This window comes from Drosophila obscura, unplaced genomic scaffold (genome assembly GCF_018151105.1).
Source record: "Drosophila obscura isolate BZ-5 IFL unplaced genomic scaffold, ASM1815110v1 contig_4, whole genome shotgun sequence".
NCBI classification, from domain to species: Eukaryota; Metazoa; Arthropoda; class Insecta; order Diptera; family Drosophilidae; genus Drosophila; species Drosophila obscura.
Genome location: NW_024542828.1, coordinates 5,520,104 through 5,536,827, shown reverse-complemented (window position 1 = coordinate 5,536,827; position 16,724 = coordinate 5,520,104). Strand labels below are relative to the sequence as shown.

General features: G+C 48.1%; 1 protein-coding gene and 1 long non-coding RNA gene across 2 annotated transcripts in view; both read left to right on the top strand.

The window, feature by feature from the left end:
* LOC111075061 overlaps positions 1 to 2,733 on the top strand; it is a 35,454-nt gene extending 32,721 nt beyond the window's left edge. Inside the window, exon 3 of the long non-coding RNA XR_005968171.1 lies at positions 2,634 to 2,733. This is a non-coding gene — a long non-coding RNA (uncharacterized LOC111075061). The remainder of the gene's footprint in view (positions 1 to 2,633) is intronic.
* A 7-nt stretch (positions 2,734 to 2,740) lies between these two features.
* On the top strand, positions 2,741 to 15,804 carry LOC111075030 (putative transcription factor capicua). The gene is made up of 18 exons (XM_041594891.1): positions 2,741 to 3,309; positions 3,355 to 3,999; positions 4,091 to 4,231; positions 4,301 to 5,034; positions 5,110 to 5,319; positions 5,393 to 5,517; positions 7,985 to 8,854; positions 8,918 to 10,290; positions 10,367 to 10,580; positions 10,664 to 10,975; positions 13,422 to 13,573; positions 13,659 to 14,055; positions 14,131 to 14,452; positions 14,529 to 14,698; positions 14,774 to 14,866; positions 14,934 to 15,118; positions 15,207 to 15,402; positions 15,594 to 15,804. Exons 1-18 carry the CDS (start codon positions 2,815 to 2,817, stop codon positions 15,665 to 15,667), a joined length of 6,708 nt encoding a protein of 2,235 aa, XP_041450825.1. The 5' UTR covers positions 2,741 to 2,814; the 3' UTR covers positions 15,668 to 15,804.
* The last annotated feature ends 920 nt before the right edge of the window (positions 15,805 to 16,724 follow it).

The window sequence follows — 16,724 nt, the reverse complement described above, 5'->3', positions numbered from 1 at the left end:
CTTAAATGCAACCGAATATCGGATACCCTTTGCAGTTGGGGTTAAACCGCAAACTATTATATTCCCTAAACTATTTCTATGCCACTAATATAAATAAACTTTAACAATTTATTAAAAATTCTAAAATTTCAATTTGTGCTAAAATTCGGTCTGGTAATCCCCCTAAATAGGGTATTTAAAAAGTGTAGAAAAAAGTTGAGGATGAAAAAAATAAAGCAATCATTGCACTTGTCCCTCCCATCGCACAGCAGCAGCAGCAGCAGCAGCAGCAGCGGCAGTGGCAGAAGGCAACACAATATGGCCAAGGCCTTTCCTTTTTGCCTCCGTTTTTTTCCTGATTCATTTCTGGTTGCTACGTTGCTTCAATTTAGCTTCATTTCGTGCCTCCCCGTATCCGTGTTCCTCTGTCTGCTTGTGTGTGTGTGTGTGTGTGTGCTAGCCCACAATGGGCGTGGCAGTCATTTCCCGCAATTACGCCTACACACAAACGACACAAAAAGGAGATGGAGATGAATGGTAAATGGGATAGGGTTGTAGAGAGAGAGGGAGAGAGAGTTTGGAGAATGGAGGACAGAGAATGGCTCTGCTTGTTGTTGGTTTGCTGGAAAGGAAGGCTCTGGCCACCTCCTGATAAGCCGTATCTGCCCACACAGAATGCAACAGCGAGCGATATGGCAACTCTGTGTTGTCAACTGCCACAAATACAGGCGCACACGTATACGTGTCATGCCCAGAAGTATGCAACACTTTTGAAATGAATTGAAACGGAGCCCGGTCTCGTTTCGGAGTTAGAGATGCAGCTCGAACTTCAAACCCTTTTTTTTTTGGGGGGGCTGGGCTGTGTTTGGTGGTGTGTTTGATATGGATGGGGGTGTGTCTATAGAGTTTGCATTCGTTTGATTGGGGAAAACAGAGATCTCTTTGGGCTGGAATCGATGGTGTATTAAAATACAGTTAAAACATTGATAAATATAAGTAGTAGTAGAGTTTGAAGAAAATTTAACTAAGATTAATTTTTGCAAAGTTTGAGACATTTTTAATTATATTTCAGTGCATAAATTAACTAAAAATGACTCAAAGGTATTTTAAAATAATATTATCCTTAATTTCTATAAATATAAAAGGTGAAAGATCTCCTTGGGAATTGTTCACTTTAACTAAAAATGTTCTTAGGAGCCTACTTCTGTGTTTATTAAAATCATTTAACACACAACTTTAAGGAACTCTTGTCTGTCTGGCAATTCCTTATGCGATTAGAGTTTACAAATGCTCCTCAGATTCAGGAAAATGTCGCCTAGCATTCGTTTCTTGAGCCTAACAAGAGATTCATTTCTCCCAGCAACGCCGCTCTCGTAGCGTAGGCGACTGTATAATCCATAAAGCTGCACCCTTTACCCTTTCCCCGGAGCCCTGCACCTCTTTAACACTTTTTTCCCAAGCCTCTTTAACCCTTTTCGCTCGTACTTGCACCTACGGCCCTGCCCTGCCACAAGTTCATCAAAGTCGAGGCTGCTGCTGCTGCTGCTGCTGCAATGTGTGTGTTTGTGTGTGCGTCTGTTGTGTGTCTGCCTGTGTGGGTGTATTTGTGGTTGCCAGATGATTTTGACTTTTTATGCAACTGTACTGTAAGTCCGTCCTTCCGTCTGTCACTCGTTTGCGATGGCTGACGGGCTGACTGTGTGTCTGTGACTGTGTGTGTTTGGCTTTGGCATAAAATGTTTCAAGTGTCATTTATATTTCATTTTTACTCTTTTTGAATGCTGGCAATGCTGCAGGCCCTTCGGCCCTGTATCCGAAACCAGAACCATAGACCCACAGACCAGACCCAGACCATTGGACGTCTGTGCAAATTAAAATGTTTCCGTTGTCGTCGTCTCACACATACACAGAGAAACGGAGAGACGGATAAAGGGGCTGGGGAAAGTGCAAGAGCGAGAGAGAAAAATCCAGATTCGGAGTCGAAGCTTTGGTACCATTTAGGAAAGAGTTTTTCCTATGATAATTTTTTTTTTTTTTTTTTTACAGATTTGTTGAAATTTCTTGAATCTATAAAGCCATTCCGATTGGAATTCTTATTCGCAGAGTTGTGAATCCACATATTGACCCGCTTAATACAAACTTTCGTTGTAATATCTTAAGAAATAATAAAGATTTTCTTCTCAAATATTATATAGTGATCTGATTTAATGCTCCGAGTGTCTGTGCCACGTCCTATTAGAAACCAATCGAATTTCTGGGTATTGCTGCAACCTTTTTCAATTGCAAACATCTGACATCAAAATCTTTATAGACCCCTCTACATAAAGAGGGTATCAAAGAGTGAAGGATGATGGGTTGGGGAGGGGAGGGGAGGGGCAGGATTATAGTGGAGCGTATATTTGTGTCGAGATTGAATTTTATTGCCTGGCAACGGGCAATGGGACGGGCGCCAATGGCGCGGGCAGTCGGAGCCTGGTGGCGGGTCGTCCTGCAGTGGATCGGGCAGTGGCAGGATGTCAGAGTTGTCAGGATGCGGATTACACTAATTATGAAATGACATCGACAACGGCAACGGCGACGGCGACGGCGACGTCGTTGATTTTAATGGTTTTCTGTTGTCAACTTAATTAACAAATTTTCTCTCGTTTTTGCAGGACCAAAATCGTGAAGAAGGAAGGATGCAGCAGCAGCAGTCCTCGATGAGGCAGTGGTTGTTGTTGGTGTTGTTGTTGTTGCAACACTGAAGACACACAGACACACATACCATAAAGACACACAGACACACAGACACACACACACACTAGCCTACATGTTGCACATGTTGCAGCAACAAAAATGCTCAGCGCTGCCAATGCAACAGCCACACATGCAGCAGGAGCTGGAGCAGCAGCAGCGATTGCCGCAACCGAAACTTATGTCATAACAAACAAGAAACAACAACAGCAGCAGCAGCAACAACAACAACAACATTTTGTTGTTGCCACCAACAAAATGTTGATACCTGCCACAGGAGCAACAACAACAGCAGCAACAACTACATCCACAACAGCAGCAGAAACAACACAACATCAGCAGCAACAGCAACAGCAACAGCACCATGTACTGTTTCAGCCGCACTTACATGCAACTGCAACAACATCCACACCTCAGCAACAGCAACAGGCACCACCTCAGCCGCGCCAACATCCCAAGAAGCGTAAATTTGATCCAGCAGAGCTGGACAAGGCCGAACAGCATCCCCAGCAGCAGCAGCAGCAGCATCTTGTGACGCTGCAGAAGCAACAGAAATCGGCTGAAACCAATGGCAGCAGCGAGACGACCAATGGCAATGTTGCAACATTGCAACAGCAGCAGCAGCAACAGCAACAGCAGCAGCAGCTACATCGCATGATTGTGAGTCCTTCGGCATTGAATTGCGGTGCAGGCGCCAGCGATATCAAGCTGCAACAGCAGCAGCAGCAGCAACGTATTATAATTGCATCCCCGCTGCAACATGCCAGCGGTAGTGGTACTTACAAGCAACATGTGGCATGCAGCAGCAGCAGCAGCGGAAGTAGCAGTAGCAGCAACAACAACAATGGCCATGCGGCAACAATCAATCATCAGCAACGCACACACACGCCCACAACTGCTGTCTACTACCAACAACAGCAGCAGCAGCAGCAGCAGCAGCAGCAGCAACAGCAACAGCAGCAACGTTTTATCTTAAACTCTCACAATCAGCAACATGTACAGGAGCAACATCCACAGCCACAACAACAGTCGTTGCAACAGCAACAGCAGCAGCCGCTGCAGCAACAACAATCCTTACTCGATCTCAGCGAGTGGAACAATACCCGTGTCCTAGCTAAAATCCATAATCATTATGCCCCAGGGATTATACGACAAGTGCAGGAGGCACAGCCCGATTCAATACTCGTGGAATTCGATTCCACCGAACTGGGACTGCTACTGTATCCGGATGTATTCCACAATGGACGATATCATGTGATACTCGATGCCAGTCCACCCATGGCAGATGTACGTATTCCCCACCCTACACCCCACCCCTCTAGTAAGCTATAAACTGTGAATCCTTTATTAAGAACAATTTCTGTTGTAATATCCATAGATCACGCTGGATGCCCGGGTCTGTGTGCGACAGCGTGTGGAGGGACGCAGCTCTGGTAGCTTCGTCTATGTGGAGGGCATCATCACGGACATCAATCAGGCCACAAAGCAATATAGTGTCCAATTGTTTGGCGATGATTCGGTATGTTCTTATGGGTTGGGATATTATTGCATTGATTTACAATTCAATTCCCCCCCACCATACTCTCAGGCCCCCACAAAGGTTGTGCGTCGTGCTGATCTCCGTCTGCTGCAGCCACCCTGGTGGGATGAGCTCAGCGAACTGTCACCCTCCTCGGGAGCAACAGCGACGACAAGTGGCAAGCGGAAGGCGGCAGCAGCAGCAGCAGCAACAGCCGCAGCAGCAGAGGCAATGCCCGTGCCCAGTGGCAACATTGTGTACCCAAAGGTGGCCACAGGAACACAACTTACTTTTGTGGCCACACGGTACGATGGCAAGCTGCCCACAGCACCGCCCACGACCACGTCCAGCTCCCAGCAGCAGCAGCAGCCGCATCTGAAACAAGAAGAGTATTACCGGTCGACGGCCACGTCGCCGTTCCAGAGCGGAGTGGTGCCAACGGCACGACCGCCCTTGGGGCTGGGCGGCCATGTGGAGCAGACGACCACCGCGGGGCAAACGGCGGTGCAGGCGAACGGCCTGCCGGACATAGTGATCTCTCCGGGAAGCAATGGGCAGCAGCACCTGAAAACCCAACAGCAGCAACAGCAGCAGCAGCAGCAGCAAGCGACGCGTAGCTACGACGACTACGAGTCGGATGACGAGCTGAATGTGGTGGGCATCGGGTATTCGCCGGCTGCCGGTGACCTGGACACGGAGAAGATGAGCGCCTGCAGCAAACGGAGCAGCATGCAGAGCCGCGGCAGTACGTCCAGTCTATTCGATCAGAGGCTCACACCACGATCTCATCCAGCAACTCCAAGGTGGGTCATCGTCGTCGTCTCACTCTCTCTCTCTCTCTCTCTATATAATCCATTCCAAACCAATCTCTCTCTCAGATCTCAGGCTACTACGCCGCATCGCTTCAAGAAGGGCGACATCGTGGAATCGGAGTCCGGCGTGCGCAAGAAGTACAATGGGAAGCAGTGGCGACGCCTCTGTATGCTCTGCTCGAAGGAATCTCAGAGGAGGGGCTTCTGTTCGAGGCATTTGAATCAGAAGGGTAACAATGCCCTGCCCTCGTCCACGGGTCCGAATCGCCTGCTGAGGTTTGTACATCTCTCCCCTTTCTCCTTCTACCCTTTCTCCCAACTGATCCATCTCTCACTTATCCCCTTTTAGTGATAGTCGTTCCAGCAGCAAGACACAGATCGATGAGGACACATCACGTGACTCGGAGACATCGCCCAACTATCGGGTCAAGGGTCGCTACGATCAGGAGGACACCGATGCGGCCGCCGTGCTGGGTAAGTCTCTCTGTTCTGTATTAGTCCTCACACCTTTTTGACTTTTTATGACCCACCGAAAATAAAAGAAAGAGACAGAGAGATAGGGATAGGGATAGAGAGTCTAAGAGCCGCCTCATAAAAGCATTAAACATTGGAATTTGTGTGGAAATTTATTCATAGTTTTGAGCTGCAATTCATTTCAAGGCTGGCCTTTCCAGCCTCTACTGCTGCTGCTGTTGCTGCTGCTGCTGCTCCGCTCTCTCACACACCAGCGCCAGCTTAACTGTTAATCTATCTCTCTGTTCACGCAATTACCCACACAATCAGGCAGAACCCGAGAAAAGGGCAGGGCAGAGAGCCAGCCTGGGAGAGCCAGAGAGAGGCTTTCAGTCCACTTATGCGCTCTTGCGGCGCTTCTGCAAAAAGATTTTGTTTGATTTTGCATTTGGGCTGGGTCGACTTTTCAGGTACCCTGACATGCTCTCTCAATTTGGGATTATTCATATGGCTAAAACGTTATTCTATCTAGCAGTTTTAGTAAGTTTTCTTTGAGTTCGCTTCTTGATGGTAATTAATACCCATTCATTTATTATCCTCTACCAAGTTGCGTTGGTTCAGAGTCAAAAAGCATGAAAAGCTGCCATTTTCCCCATCTCCTGCACCTCGCGTCGCATCTAGAAAGATTTACTTTGATTTTATTTCGAAACTGGTCAACTCTTCAGGCACCCTACATAACATATTCTCACTGCCACTGCTTATCCCTTTTAATCCCCTACTAAAATATATTTAGGAAATGTAGAAGTAAGAACAAGTTCTTTCATTCAGGGCATAACCGGATTTCAAACCGAAAACATTCTTTGAAAATGGTAGCGCACTTTAAACTACGGTATCTTTAAAGCTGGAACACTCATCTCCTGTTGCTTTGAAATATTTCCTCAATCTAGTCAACTTTCAATACCATACTTAATGTGGCATATCAATTGCACACATTTCCATCTTAATCCCCACTAAAATGCACCTTGGGAATGTTGAACAAAGGAGCGAGCGAGCCTATGGCTGTCTTTCATTCAGTTCAGAGACCCCAAAAAACATTCTTTGGAAATGGTAGCGCACTTTGGGCAGTCGCTATGGCTGAAACTTTCTCAGCTCCCTAATGCGCTCTTTCGGGGTCGATGCATTTCCAATTCACCATAAAAATGCATATCATAAAATTTTATTGTACCAGCGCCTGGGCTGTTCTCGTCGCCGTTGTGTTTTCCTTGACCATTTCACACACCTCAACAAAGGTCGTTTGTCGCTTTTCATGAAAGGTGTCTGTCTGTGAGAGACCGAGGGGTCGTCGTCGTCGTCGTCGTGGCCGTTGTCCCGATCCCCCGAATCAAGAGTTCTATTGTTCCAGAAATCTTCTATGTTCTGTGCTGCGCCGTTGCTGCCCTCTGCCGATGGGCCACTTGAAAGTGTGACCGCAGCGTGATTTACACGCCAGACGCAGCGACGTCGACAGAGCGCAGCGGAGGGATGCTTACGCATTCCTAAGTTCACCTGCAGAGGTAGAGACACGCAATGATCGCAGCAGCGACAGCAGCAGCAGGAGCAGCAGCAGCGACGCCGCCACTTGAGACGAAACAAAGCAAAGGGCCCAGGCGGCAGAGGCTGGAATGCTGCGTGCGAAGCGCAACAGATTCTTTTCCTTTCTTTTCTTGTTATTTGCTTTGCCTTTGATTCGTTTTTACCTAAACAAAAATGCACTTGAGAGCCCGCAGTCGGCACGGCACGGCACGCACACACACTAGCGCAGAGACACAGACATTCCCGGAGCAGGTAAACAGCTCAAGTCGGGAGAATCAATGCGGGAGAGTGCGAGCGGGAGAGAACGATGCGATAAAGAGCGTAAGCAAGAGCGGCATGGCACGGCGCTCGCTCAATTTATGCTGCTGACGTCGCTGTCGCTGTCGCTGCCCTTGGTGAGCTGTTGCTGCCCGTTTTTTTTTTATGTTGGAAACTGTCAAGAGCACACTGAGGCAGCAGCGCCAGAGCAGTACACAGAACCGAACACAGAAAGCAAACCGATGCGAATGCAGCACAAAACGAATTTGACGACGACGACAGAAAAGTGTATTAAATACAATAAAAAAAAAAAAACGAAGAAATATCTGTACATATAGCTACATACATACATATGTATGTATGCACTAAATATATATATATGTACAATATATAAATCCAATGAAATGTGCAAGTGAGAGAGTGATGAAAGTTTCCATTCGAGGATAGGAGACCGACGAACGTCATGAATGCGTTCCAGGATTTCGAGCTGGGAGCGAAATTATATTTACAGTGCTTATGTAATAAAATGTTAACTACATACATACATATATCTAAATGGAATATGAAGAGATTTATTTATCTACAACGATCTATAGAGGGATTAATTATAGTACTAATTGCGATCGTATATCGTCTCTCCGTCTTTCTCTATTTACAGTATCCCTGAGCAGTTCACGCTCGGCCACGCCATCGTATACATCACCCGTGAATCATGCCGGCGCCTCGCCGCTAAATGCCATCGCCCACTCGCCGGTCAATGTGTCCTCGAACCAATACAGGCAGAACTTTTTCACGCCCATTGCTGCCACCAATCAATCGCAGCAGCAACAGCAACAGCAACAACAACCTGCTGCCGTGACATCTGTGACATCGATTGGTCCTTTGGATACGGGAAAATGGAAGACTACACCCAGTCCGGTCCTGTACAATGCCAACAACAACAACAACAATGGTTGGGAGGGGAACAGCAGCAACAGTGGAGCATCAGGAAATGGAACAGGAGGAGGAGCACAGCCACTGCCAATGCCGCCACAAACAACACCCGTGTCGCTGGTCATGCACGCCCCACCGCCGCAGCAGCAGCAGCATCAGCAGCAGCAGCACCAGCAGCAGCATCAACATCAACAACCACCTGCCGCACACCTCAATGCACTGCCAGGACCTGGAGCGCCGCCCAGCAGTGTGGGGCATGCCACCAGCGTGATACGCATATCCAGCAGCCAGCAGCAACAGCAACAGCAGCAGCAGCATGCGACACCTCAGCAACAGCAGCATTCCCATCCTCATGTGGTTGTGTCTCAGAACCAAACGTTTCATCCCGTGATTGTGGATGCCACACAGCTGACAGTGACGTCCATGCCGGTGCAGTCCATGATGCAGCAACAGCAGGTGCCGCACACTTCGGTTTCATTTCATCAGCCCAATACGCCCACCAACACCACATCGGTGGCAGTCACGTCGATAGTGCATGGCCACGGACACGGACACGGGCAAGGGCACGGGCAGGAGAAGGTGTTGACAAAAAACGGTAGGATTCTATATAGAAGTAGGATCAGCAGTGAAGATTACCATAATCTCTCTTATCCCGCAGGCTACAATGCGCCTAGCCATCCCTGGTACAAGATTCTGCCACAAATGCCGCCCATGACCAAGGCGCCACAGGGTCCGGCCACACCAACAGCGACAACGACCGCCAGCAACTACAGCGTGGTCATGATGCATCAACAGCAGCAGCAACAGCAGCAGCAGCCATCGCCCCAGCAGAGCCCACTGGGAGGAGTAGGAGGATGTGGAGGTGCTGTCCAGCAGCAGCAGCAGCAGCATACATCTCTGAATCACAACAACAACCATTTGATTGTGCCCAATCCTTTGTCGTCGCCCGGCAAGCCGCTCAACTGCTCCATGAACGATGCCAAGGTGGCAGCAGCTGCTGCAGCAGCAGCCGCCGCAGCGGTAACCCATCAGCAGGCGGCGGAGGAGCAGGATGACCAGCTGGACGATGATGTGTTCGAATCCACGCCCACTCCCGTTCCGGCCACAACCAATGGAAAGAAGCAGACGGCAGCCATGCGGCTGCAAACGTACACCAGCAACAGCAACATCCGGAAGCTGGAGGAGTGCCATGACGACGGGGCCAATGGCGGAGCACCCATCACCTCGGCGGCTAAGCGGAGGAGTCAATCCCTGAGCGCCCTGCAGCAGCAACAGCAACAGGCAGCAGCGCAACAGCAACAGCAACAGCAGCAGCAGCAGGCGGCAGCAGCGGCGGCAGGAGGAGGAGCGGCTGGACAGCCAGCGGCAGCGAACAAGAAGATACGCAGACCGATGAATGCATTCATGATCTTCTCGAAGAAGCATCGCAAGATGGTCCACAAGAAGCATCCGAATCAGGACAATCGAACGGTCAGCAAGATCCTCGGCGAATGGTGGTATGCCCTGAAGCCGGAACAGAAGGCCCAGTACCATGAGCTGGCGAGCGTCGTCAAGGATGAGCATTTCAAGCAGCATCCCGAGTGGAAATGGTGCTCCAAGGATCGCCGCAAGTCCTCCACAACGACGGCTGCTGGCAAGGCAGGAGGAGCAGCTGGAGCTGCAGCTGCCGCAGGCGATGCCAAATCTCGCTTGGCCTCGGTGGACGGTTCCGATTCGCTCGAGCACGACATGTGCCCCAATACGCCGGGCGGGCAAGTGGGCCATTCCGATAACCAGGGCGACATCATCCCACTGACAATTGACAACTACAACAGCGCCTGTGATGAAGCGCCCACCACGATCTCTGGCAAGGGGGGAAAGCTGCTGAAGAACGAGCTGCACTCGGACGAGGATGAGCAGATGCTGACGGTGGAGGAGCCACCCTCCAAGAAGCTCGATCTGCAGTGTCGCGAACGTGTAAACGATTCGGACATGGATGATGCCCCCTACGATTACCGCAAGCAACAACAGCAGCAGCAGGAAAAAGATCAGGTAGGGAGTAGGAAACCAACCCCCCCATTTGAAAGTGGAACTCAATTTTAATTACATTTTTTGTAATACTTTGCAGCGCCCCCAGGAGGATCATGCGGTTGGTGCCAATGGCCAGGCCATGACTGCACCGCCAAATACCGGTGGGGATCGCGAGATCACGCTCAAGCCAAAGGCAATCAAGGCCCATCCGGTGCTGGAGAGCACCATGCTGCCATATCCCCAGATGTCGATCTATACACAGTACACTAGTCCCAAGAATCCAATCGGTGTAACACCATTCCAACCCACAGGCGAGCAAACCACCCGCTACTCAACCACCCACTCAGCCATGCTCATTTCGGTATCTCTCTCTCTCTCTCTGTGCTCTGTACAGGCGGCGCCTTCAAGTCGATGCCCATCAGTCCCAAGGGCTGCAGTGGCAGCGGCAGCAAATCCGATGAGGCAGCCACACTGCAGCCACATATCAAGCAGGAGGACATTAAACAGGAGCCACCATCGCCATATAAACTAAACGGTGGCTCGATCTCGGCAACCGGTGTGGTCAACAGTGCACCGCCGCCCAACAGTGGGGGGAGCGGTGTGGGAGCCATCTTCAATTTCAATGTGCCAACAGCAACGGCCCTCAGCCAGAAGCAGTTCCAGTATCCCATGCATCACACGCATCGCAGTCCCACGGATCTGAGAGGTGAGTAGAGCGTGTGCAATGTGGCAAGAAGAATCCATTCACTGAGCAGGATAGCGATAAAAGATGAAAGGAAAAAAGGAGTGAAACGAATAATAAACAGTGGCTTTCCAAACACTTTAAGACAGTTGAAGGGGAGATTGTAAATATGTTTGAATAATTTCCATGAAATGATAAGCCATAGAAGGTGATTTATGATATTTATTTGCACTATTCCAATCAATCCAGAGCGGAGTAGAAGAAATTCAGCAAAAATATGGCATACTTTTATAGATATTCCACATAGAATCACAATCAAATGTGTAACCTCTTAACTGTCTTCTTGCTGTAACGAAACGCACTGTAGTTGATTGGGAATTCATTGAGTTTTGTATGTTTTTTTTTTTTTGTAATTGTAGACAGTCTGCGACTGCCCTTTTTAAATGTAGAATACTTTTCTTTATTTATGTATAATTTATGTAATTTATTTATTAATTAATTTTAAGTTGTATTTAAGATTTAGAACAAAACAATTGGCATTATTTATACTATGATTTATGTTGTGTGTATTCTGTATATAGATTTTTATAATTTAATTTACTGTTTTTGAGTTTTGAATCCAAAATCGAAAACAAAATTTGTGAAAAACATTCCAATCACCTGCATCGATCGCATCGCCTCGCCTCGCCGCCCCCTCACCCACCTGTCGCCTACGTCGCCTTTTTTCTAACGAAAGATTTTTTTTGTTTGTTTGTTTTTTTTTTTTTTGTGTCGGGCATAACATCTTTCTCTCTGTTTCTTTCACTTTCTCTCACACACACACACACACACTGGAAAATCTTCCCCCGCCCCCACAAAACTTCCTTTCTGTTGATGTCATCCATATCATACACATATCTGCCCCCCCAAAACCATAAATCAAACATAGAACCAGTGGAAAATGCGAAGAATACGAAAGGAGATGCAGCAGCAGTCCATGCAAACGATCAGGAAAATGAGCAAAATGAGGATGTGGAAAATCTACTCAACGAGGCGGACCTGAACGACGATGATGATGATGATGAGGATGAGGATGAAGATGATGATGATGAGGATGATGAGCAATTTATGCAGGAATTGGCCAGTGTTAATGCCGATTTCGATGACATAATGCATTATACCATACCCAAAGTGAGGGCTACACCCACACCAACGCCCACAACGCCTCCAGTGGCCAGTACAGCGACAGCCCCAGCAGCAGCAGTAGCAGCCACAACAACAACAACAACAACAGCAACAAACACCACAGCCAGCACAGCCACAACAATTGTGACACCCATCAAGCGGAAACAGTTTACGATTGTGCGATCCCTGACGCCGTTGCAACCGTCACATTCGCCACACCAACAGCTCAAGCATTTGCATCAACGGCGCGTGGAGACGCCACCGACGGTCATAACGCGTGTGCCGACGCCCACCATTAATCATTTCACAATCATACGAGCACAACCATCGAATCAGCATCAGCATCAACATCAACACAATACACCGCCGCCTTTGTTTTTCAAGCAGAAAGTTCACCAATCTTCACCAATCATAGCAACAGCCATTCCAACAGCATCCACATCAACCACAGTAGGATCAGCCACAGCTACAGCTACAGCACACAATAACGAAGCCCTTACTAAGTTTTCCAATAATTCCACGCCCATTATACGAAAATTGTTGACTCTACAACAACAAGATGGTCACCACCACAACAACAACATCAAGAACATCAACAACAACAACAACAAGGGGACAGGTCGAGCGGCCATACTGTACGATGCCCTTGTGCTGGACACGCTGCATGGCCAGGACGAGGAGGACGATGAAGACCACCAACTCGAAGATGGGCAGGAGAAAGCTGAAGGAAAGGAGAAGCAGCGATTGGGCAAGAAGGAGTCTGGCGGAAAAACAGGAGGTGGAGCCACAATGCTGCTGATCACCGACTGCAATGCGTACAGTCAGCAGCAGCATCATCATCATCACGGCAGCTGCTCGGCAGGGACACCTGTCAGTGGGGGAGCAGCCACCCTGCGGCCAGTGTCCTTTATCAGCATCAATGCGTGCAACAAGATTGCGTTGCCTGCAAATGCCCGCATACTGACAGCGGCAACGGCCACAACGACAGCGGGTGTGGCAGCCACAGCGACCAGCCAGGCGGGAGGCAGCACCGCCGCCACACTGACAGTGCTGACCAAGGCGGCGGGGAAAACGGGAACGGGACCGGGAACAGCAACAGCCACAGCAAATCATAGTACTAATAATGCCAATAATGAAATAACCATAACAGCGGCTGCTCCAGCCACTGCCACTAAAACAGTGGCCGGCAGCAGCAGTGGCAATGTCATGAACAACAAAAACTCATCTACAACTCCCTCCTCTTCCTCCTCCTCCTCCTCTTCCTCTACCTCCTCCTCCACCATCTCTGTCTCTCTGTCTACTGCAGCCGCGCATCAGGCCTGTGTGCCCTCATCACCGGCGGCCATGAGTCTGGGACATGCGGCCAATATGGCCACGCCACCGGCGTCCGCACCAGCACAGATAATGGGAGCAGGTCCAGCGCCAGGCCAAAAGATGTTCTTTGCCATGACAAGTCAGGTGAGTGAATGGATGGGGAAAGCAAAACGTTTAAGAGAGCGTGAGAATAATGTGGTTTCCGTTTCCTCTGTATATGTGTGTGTAGTACCCTTTGCTGCCGCGTTCCCACCAACCGGGTACACCCTCGCTGGAGCATCTGCAGCTGGAGGCGTTTGCGGGCAGCTACATATTCAAGAATCACAACGGACTGCCGCCACCAGTCAGTGCCCAACCGACAATGCTGCTCCATGGCTATACGCCGAGTCACAGCGCCGAGCCGCCAGCGAGTTCGCCCTCGTACAAGTCGATGCCCTCCACCCCAAAGTCGGCGACATATCACATGAGTGCACCGCCAGAGCGTGCCGGCCAGGAAGGAGGCGGAGGCGGAGGAGCAGCGGCTGGAGGCGATGAGAGCGACATGGATGCAGATGGACAGCAGTTTATATTGGCACCAACGCCAGCACAATTGGGACGAGCACCGTTGCAGCGGCGCAAGAATTTATGTGAGTGAATCCCGAGAGCTGGATATCCATCGGAACTTATGGAATTCTCTTTTTTTTTTTGGTTTATTTTTGTAGCTCAAAGCAAATCGGAGAGCAATGTATCGTTTGGCGCGAATCTGGGGGCCAGCAATGGGGGCGGACAGCACATCAGTCGAAAGCTGCATTCCCCCACAACGATGGATGCCTCGTCGCCCATCATTGGCCTTGTGAACAGCTCCAGCCTCAGTTCGGCACTGCCCACGCCCACCTCCTCGACAACGACACCCAATAGCGATGAGCAGCTGCCTCTGACGCCCACAACGAGCAACAGCAACAGTCAGCCAAAGTCTCCGTTGAAGGGAGTATCGGCAGGAGCCGCAGCAGTGGCCCACAAAAAGAAGAACGATGAATTGAACAAGTAAGTGGCGGAGTGGCGGAGTGGGAGCAACACATTTCCTTAGATTTATACTAACTGGTGTCTATGCCATTTACAGCAGTGTACTCAAGCAGGTGGACTTTGAGAAGAAATACAAGGCACTGCCGCAGTTTCAGCCGGAGGATTGCCAGTCGCCCAGTGCCATAGCTGTGGCCTCCTCGCCGCGAGTAGTGTATGGAACAAATTATCGCAAAAAGAATACAGCGCCAGTGCCAGTGCAGAAGCTAAGTGAGTCAGCCACAGACAGTCTTGGGCAGTGCTTGGGCATTTTATTTACTCATTTTTTCGGATATTTTTATTTAGTTTGTGAAGACGATTCGATTGATGAGCCCGCTTCGGCACCGCCAACCACAACGCAGCGCTTCTTTGGGCCCGACTTTAACAACGAGCTGAAGGGTAAATATTAATAATATTTTTGCACAGTGTATATCCTCTATGTATAATGTAGATCAATGCTTTGCAGAACTCGAGAGCTCGGATCAGACGGGACGGTCGCCCCGAACGCCCAAGACGCCGCTGCAGAGTGCCAGATCGGATGCCAGCGAGAAGGGGCATCGCAAGGTGCTGGAAACGCGTCGCAATTTGGTTATGCAGCTGTTTGCCGTTCACGGTAATTTCCCAACAGCACAGGCCACAATTGCCTTTCAGGTGAGTAACTGTCCCCGCACCCCCTGAAAGTGTTTCTCCTTGGATGTGAATGTAATTTTGGAATCTTTTTTTTTATTGTATTCCTTAGACGAAGCACATTGATGTGTTTCCGCGCAAACAGGATCTACAGCTGAAGATACGCGAAGTGCGACAAAAGCTGCTGGGACAGGCATCCTGCACACCGCACTCGGCCGGTCCCAATACGCCGTCCGACTCGAATTCATCGTCGACGACGCTGAGCGCCAATAGTGCACACACCAGCAATGCGACACCGAATACGGCAGGTAATTGGAGGGCGCTCTGCAAATATCTTCTACCCAAGAACTAAATCTGTAATTTCCCTATTAATGAATATCTTGCTTTTGACTTTCTGTTGTGTGTGACACCCCTCTCCAATTCGATTTGTTTGTTAATTTAGTTTCCATTTCTCAATGAAAACATTGTTAAGATGTTTTTCAATATCACTAAACGGCAGGTGCGAATCCTCAACAGAAGGAGCGGAGGCAGGACTTGAAGCAGCAGCCTGAAAGCAAAGCAAATGAAACGTAGGAGAGTGGAAGGAAGGACAGGATACGACAACCGATTGTTTTGCTGCCAAAAGTGACAAAATTACTTAACGATAGAGTAAACTCAACGAAAGCAGCAGGAAAAGCAACAGCAGAAACACCTGCAGCAGCGCACACTCATAAAAGGGAATGAAAAGAAAATTCAGCCGAAGCAGCAGATACAGATACAGATACTGATAAACATACAGCTCATGCATGAGATGCAGATGAATGTTTAACTAGTTTTTATTCAAATGAAACAAAAAGGAAAAATAGAGAAAAAAATTACAAATTTTTAATTACAATAGGCATACAATACGAGTAAAATACAATACAATACAATATACAATATGTACACCATGCAACAGAGATATCGATAGGAGAATACCGATTACGAATGAATTTATTAAGCAGCTTAATAAATCACAAGATCATAGAAGAGAAGGATGGATGGATGGATGGAATGGTAGACAGTAGAGGAAAATTTTTGAATAATGGGAACTTTTGAAGCACATATGAAGTACATGCATACCACATATAGAAAAACAAAAATCGAGTAGTAGAGAGCATAAATACATAATGGAACGATTGTATAATCCCCCGCTTAAACGATTAGGTTGATAATTTACAGAAAGAACTGCACGGAGGAGACGGAGATTGAAGTAGCTTTAACCTTAAATTGCACATTAATTTTTGAAGTGTATTTAGCACAAGAAAAAAAGAAGGCAAAGAATTGTATAAAACAAAAAACAAAAACAAAAAAACCTTGAAAAGAACACGTAGTTGTATTGTATATTTAGTCATAAAATGTAAAACAACAAAACAAAACGAAGAAGAAAGAACAAATTTACGCAAAACAAAACACAAACACACTTCCACACACACACACACACACATCTAAATGCTTTTAAAATGTTTGATTTTTGTTCTTAAACCTTTGAACCTTTTTTAAATTGTATGTACATTTTATATTTTAAATTGGCTTTTTGCACTTGTTGTCTTATTGAATTATAATTTATATAGTATATATACATATATGCATATACTTTTATTTTAATATT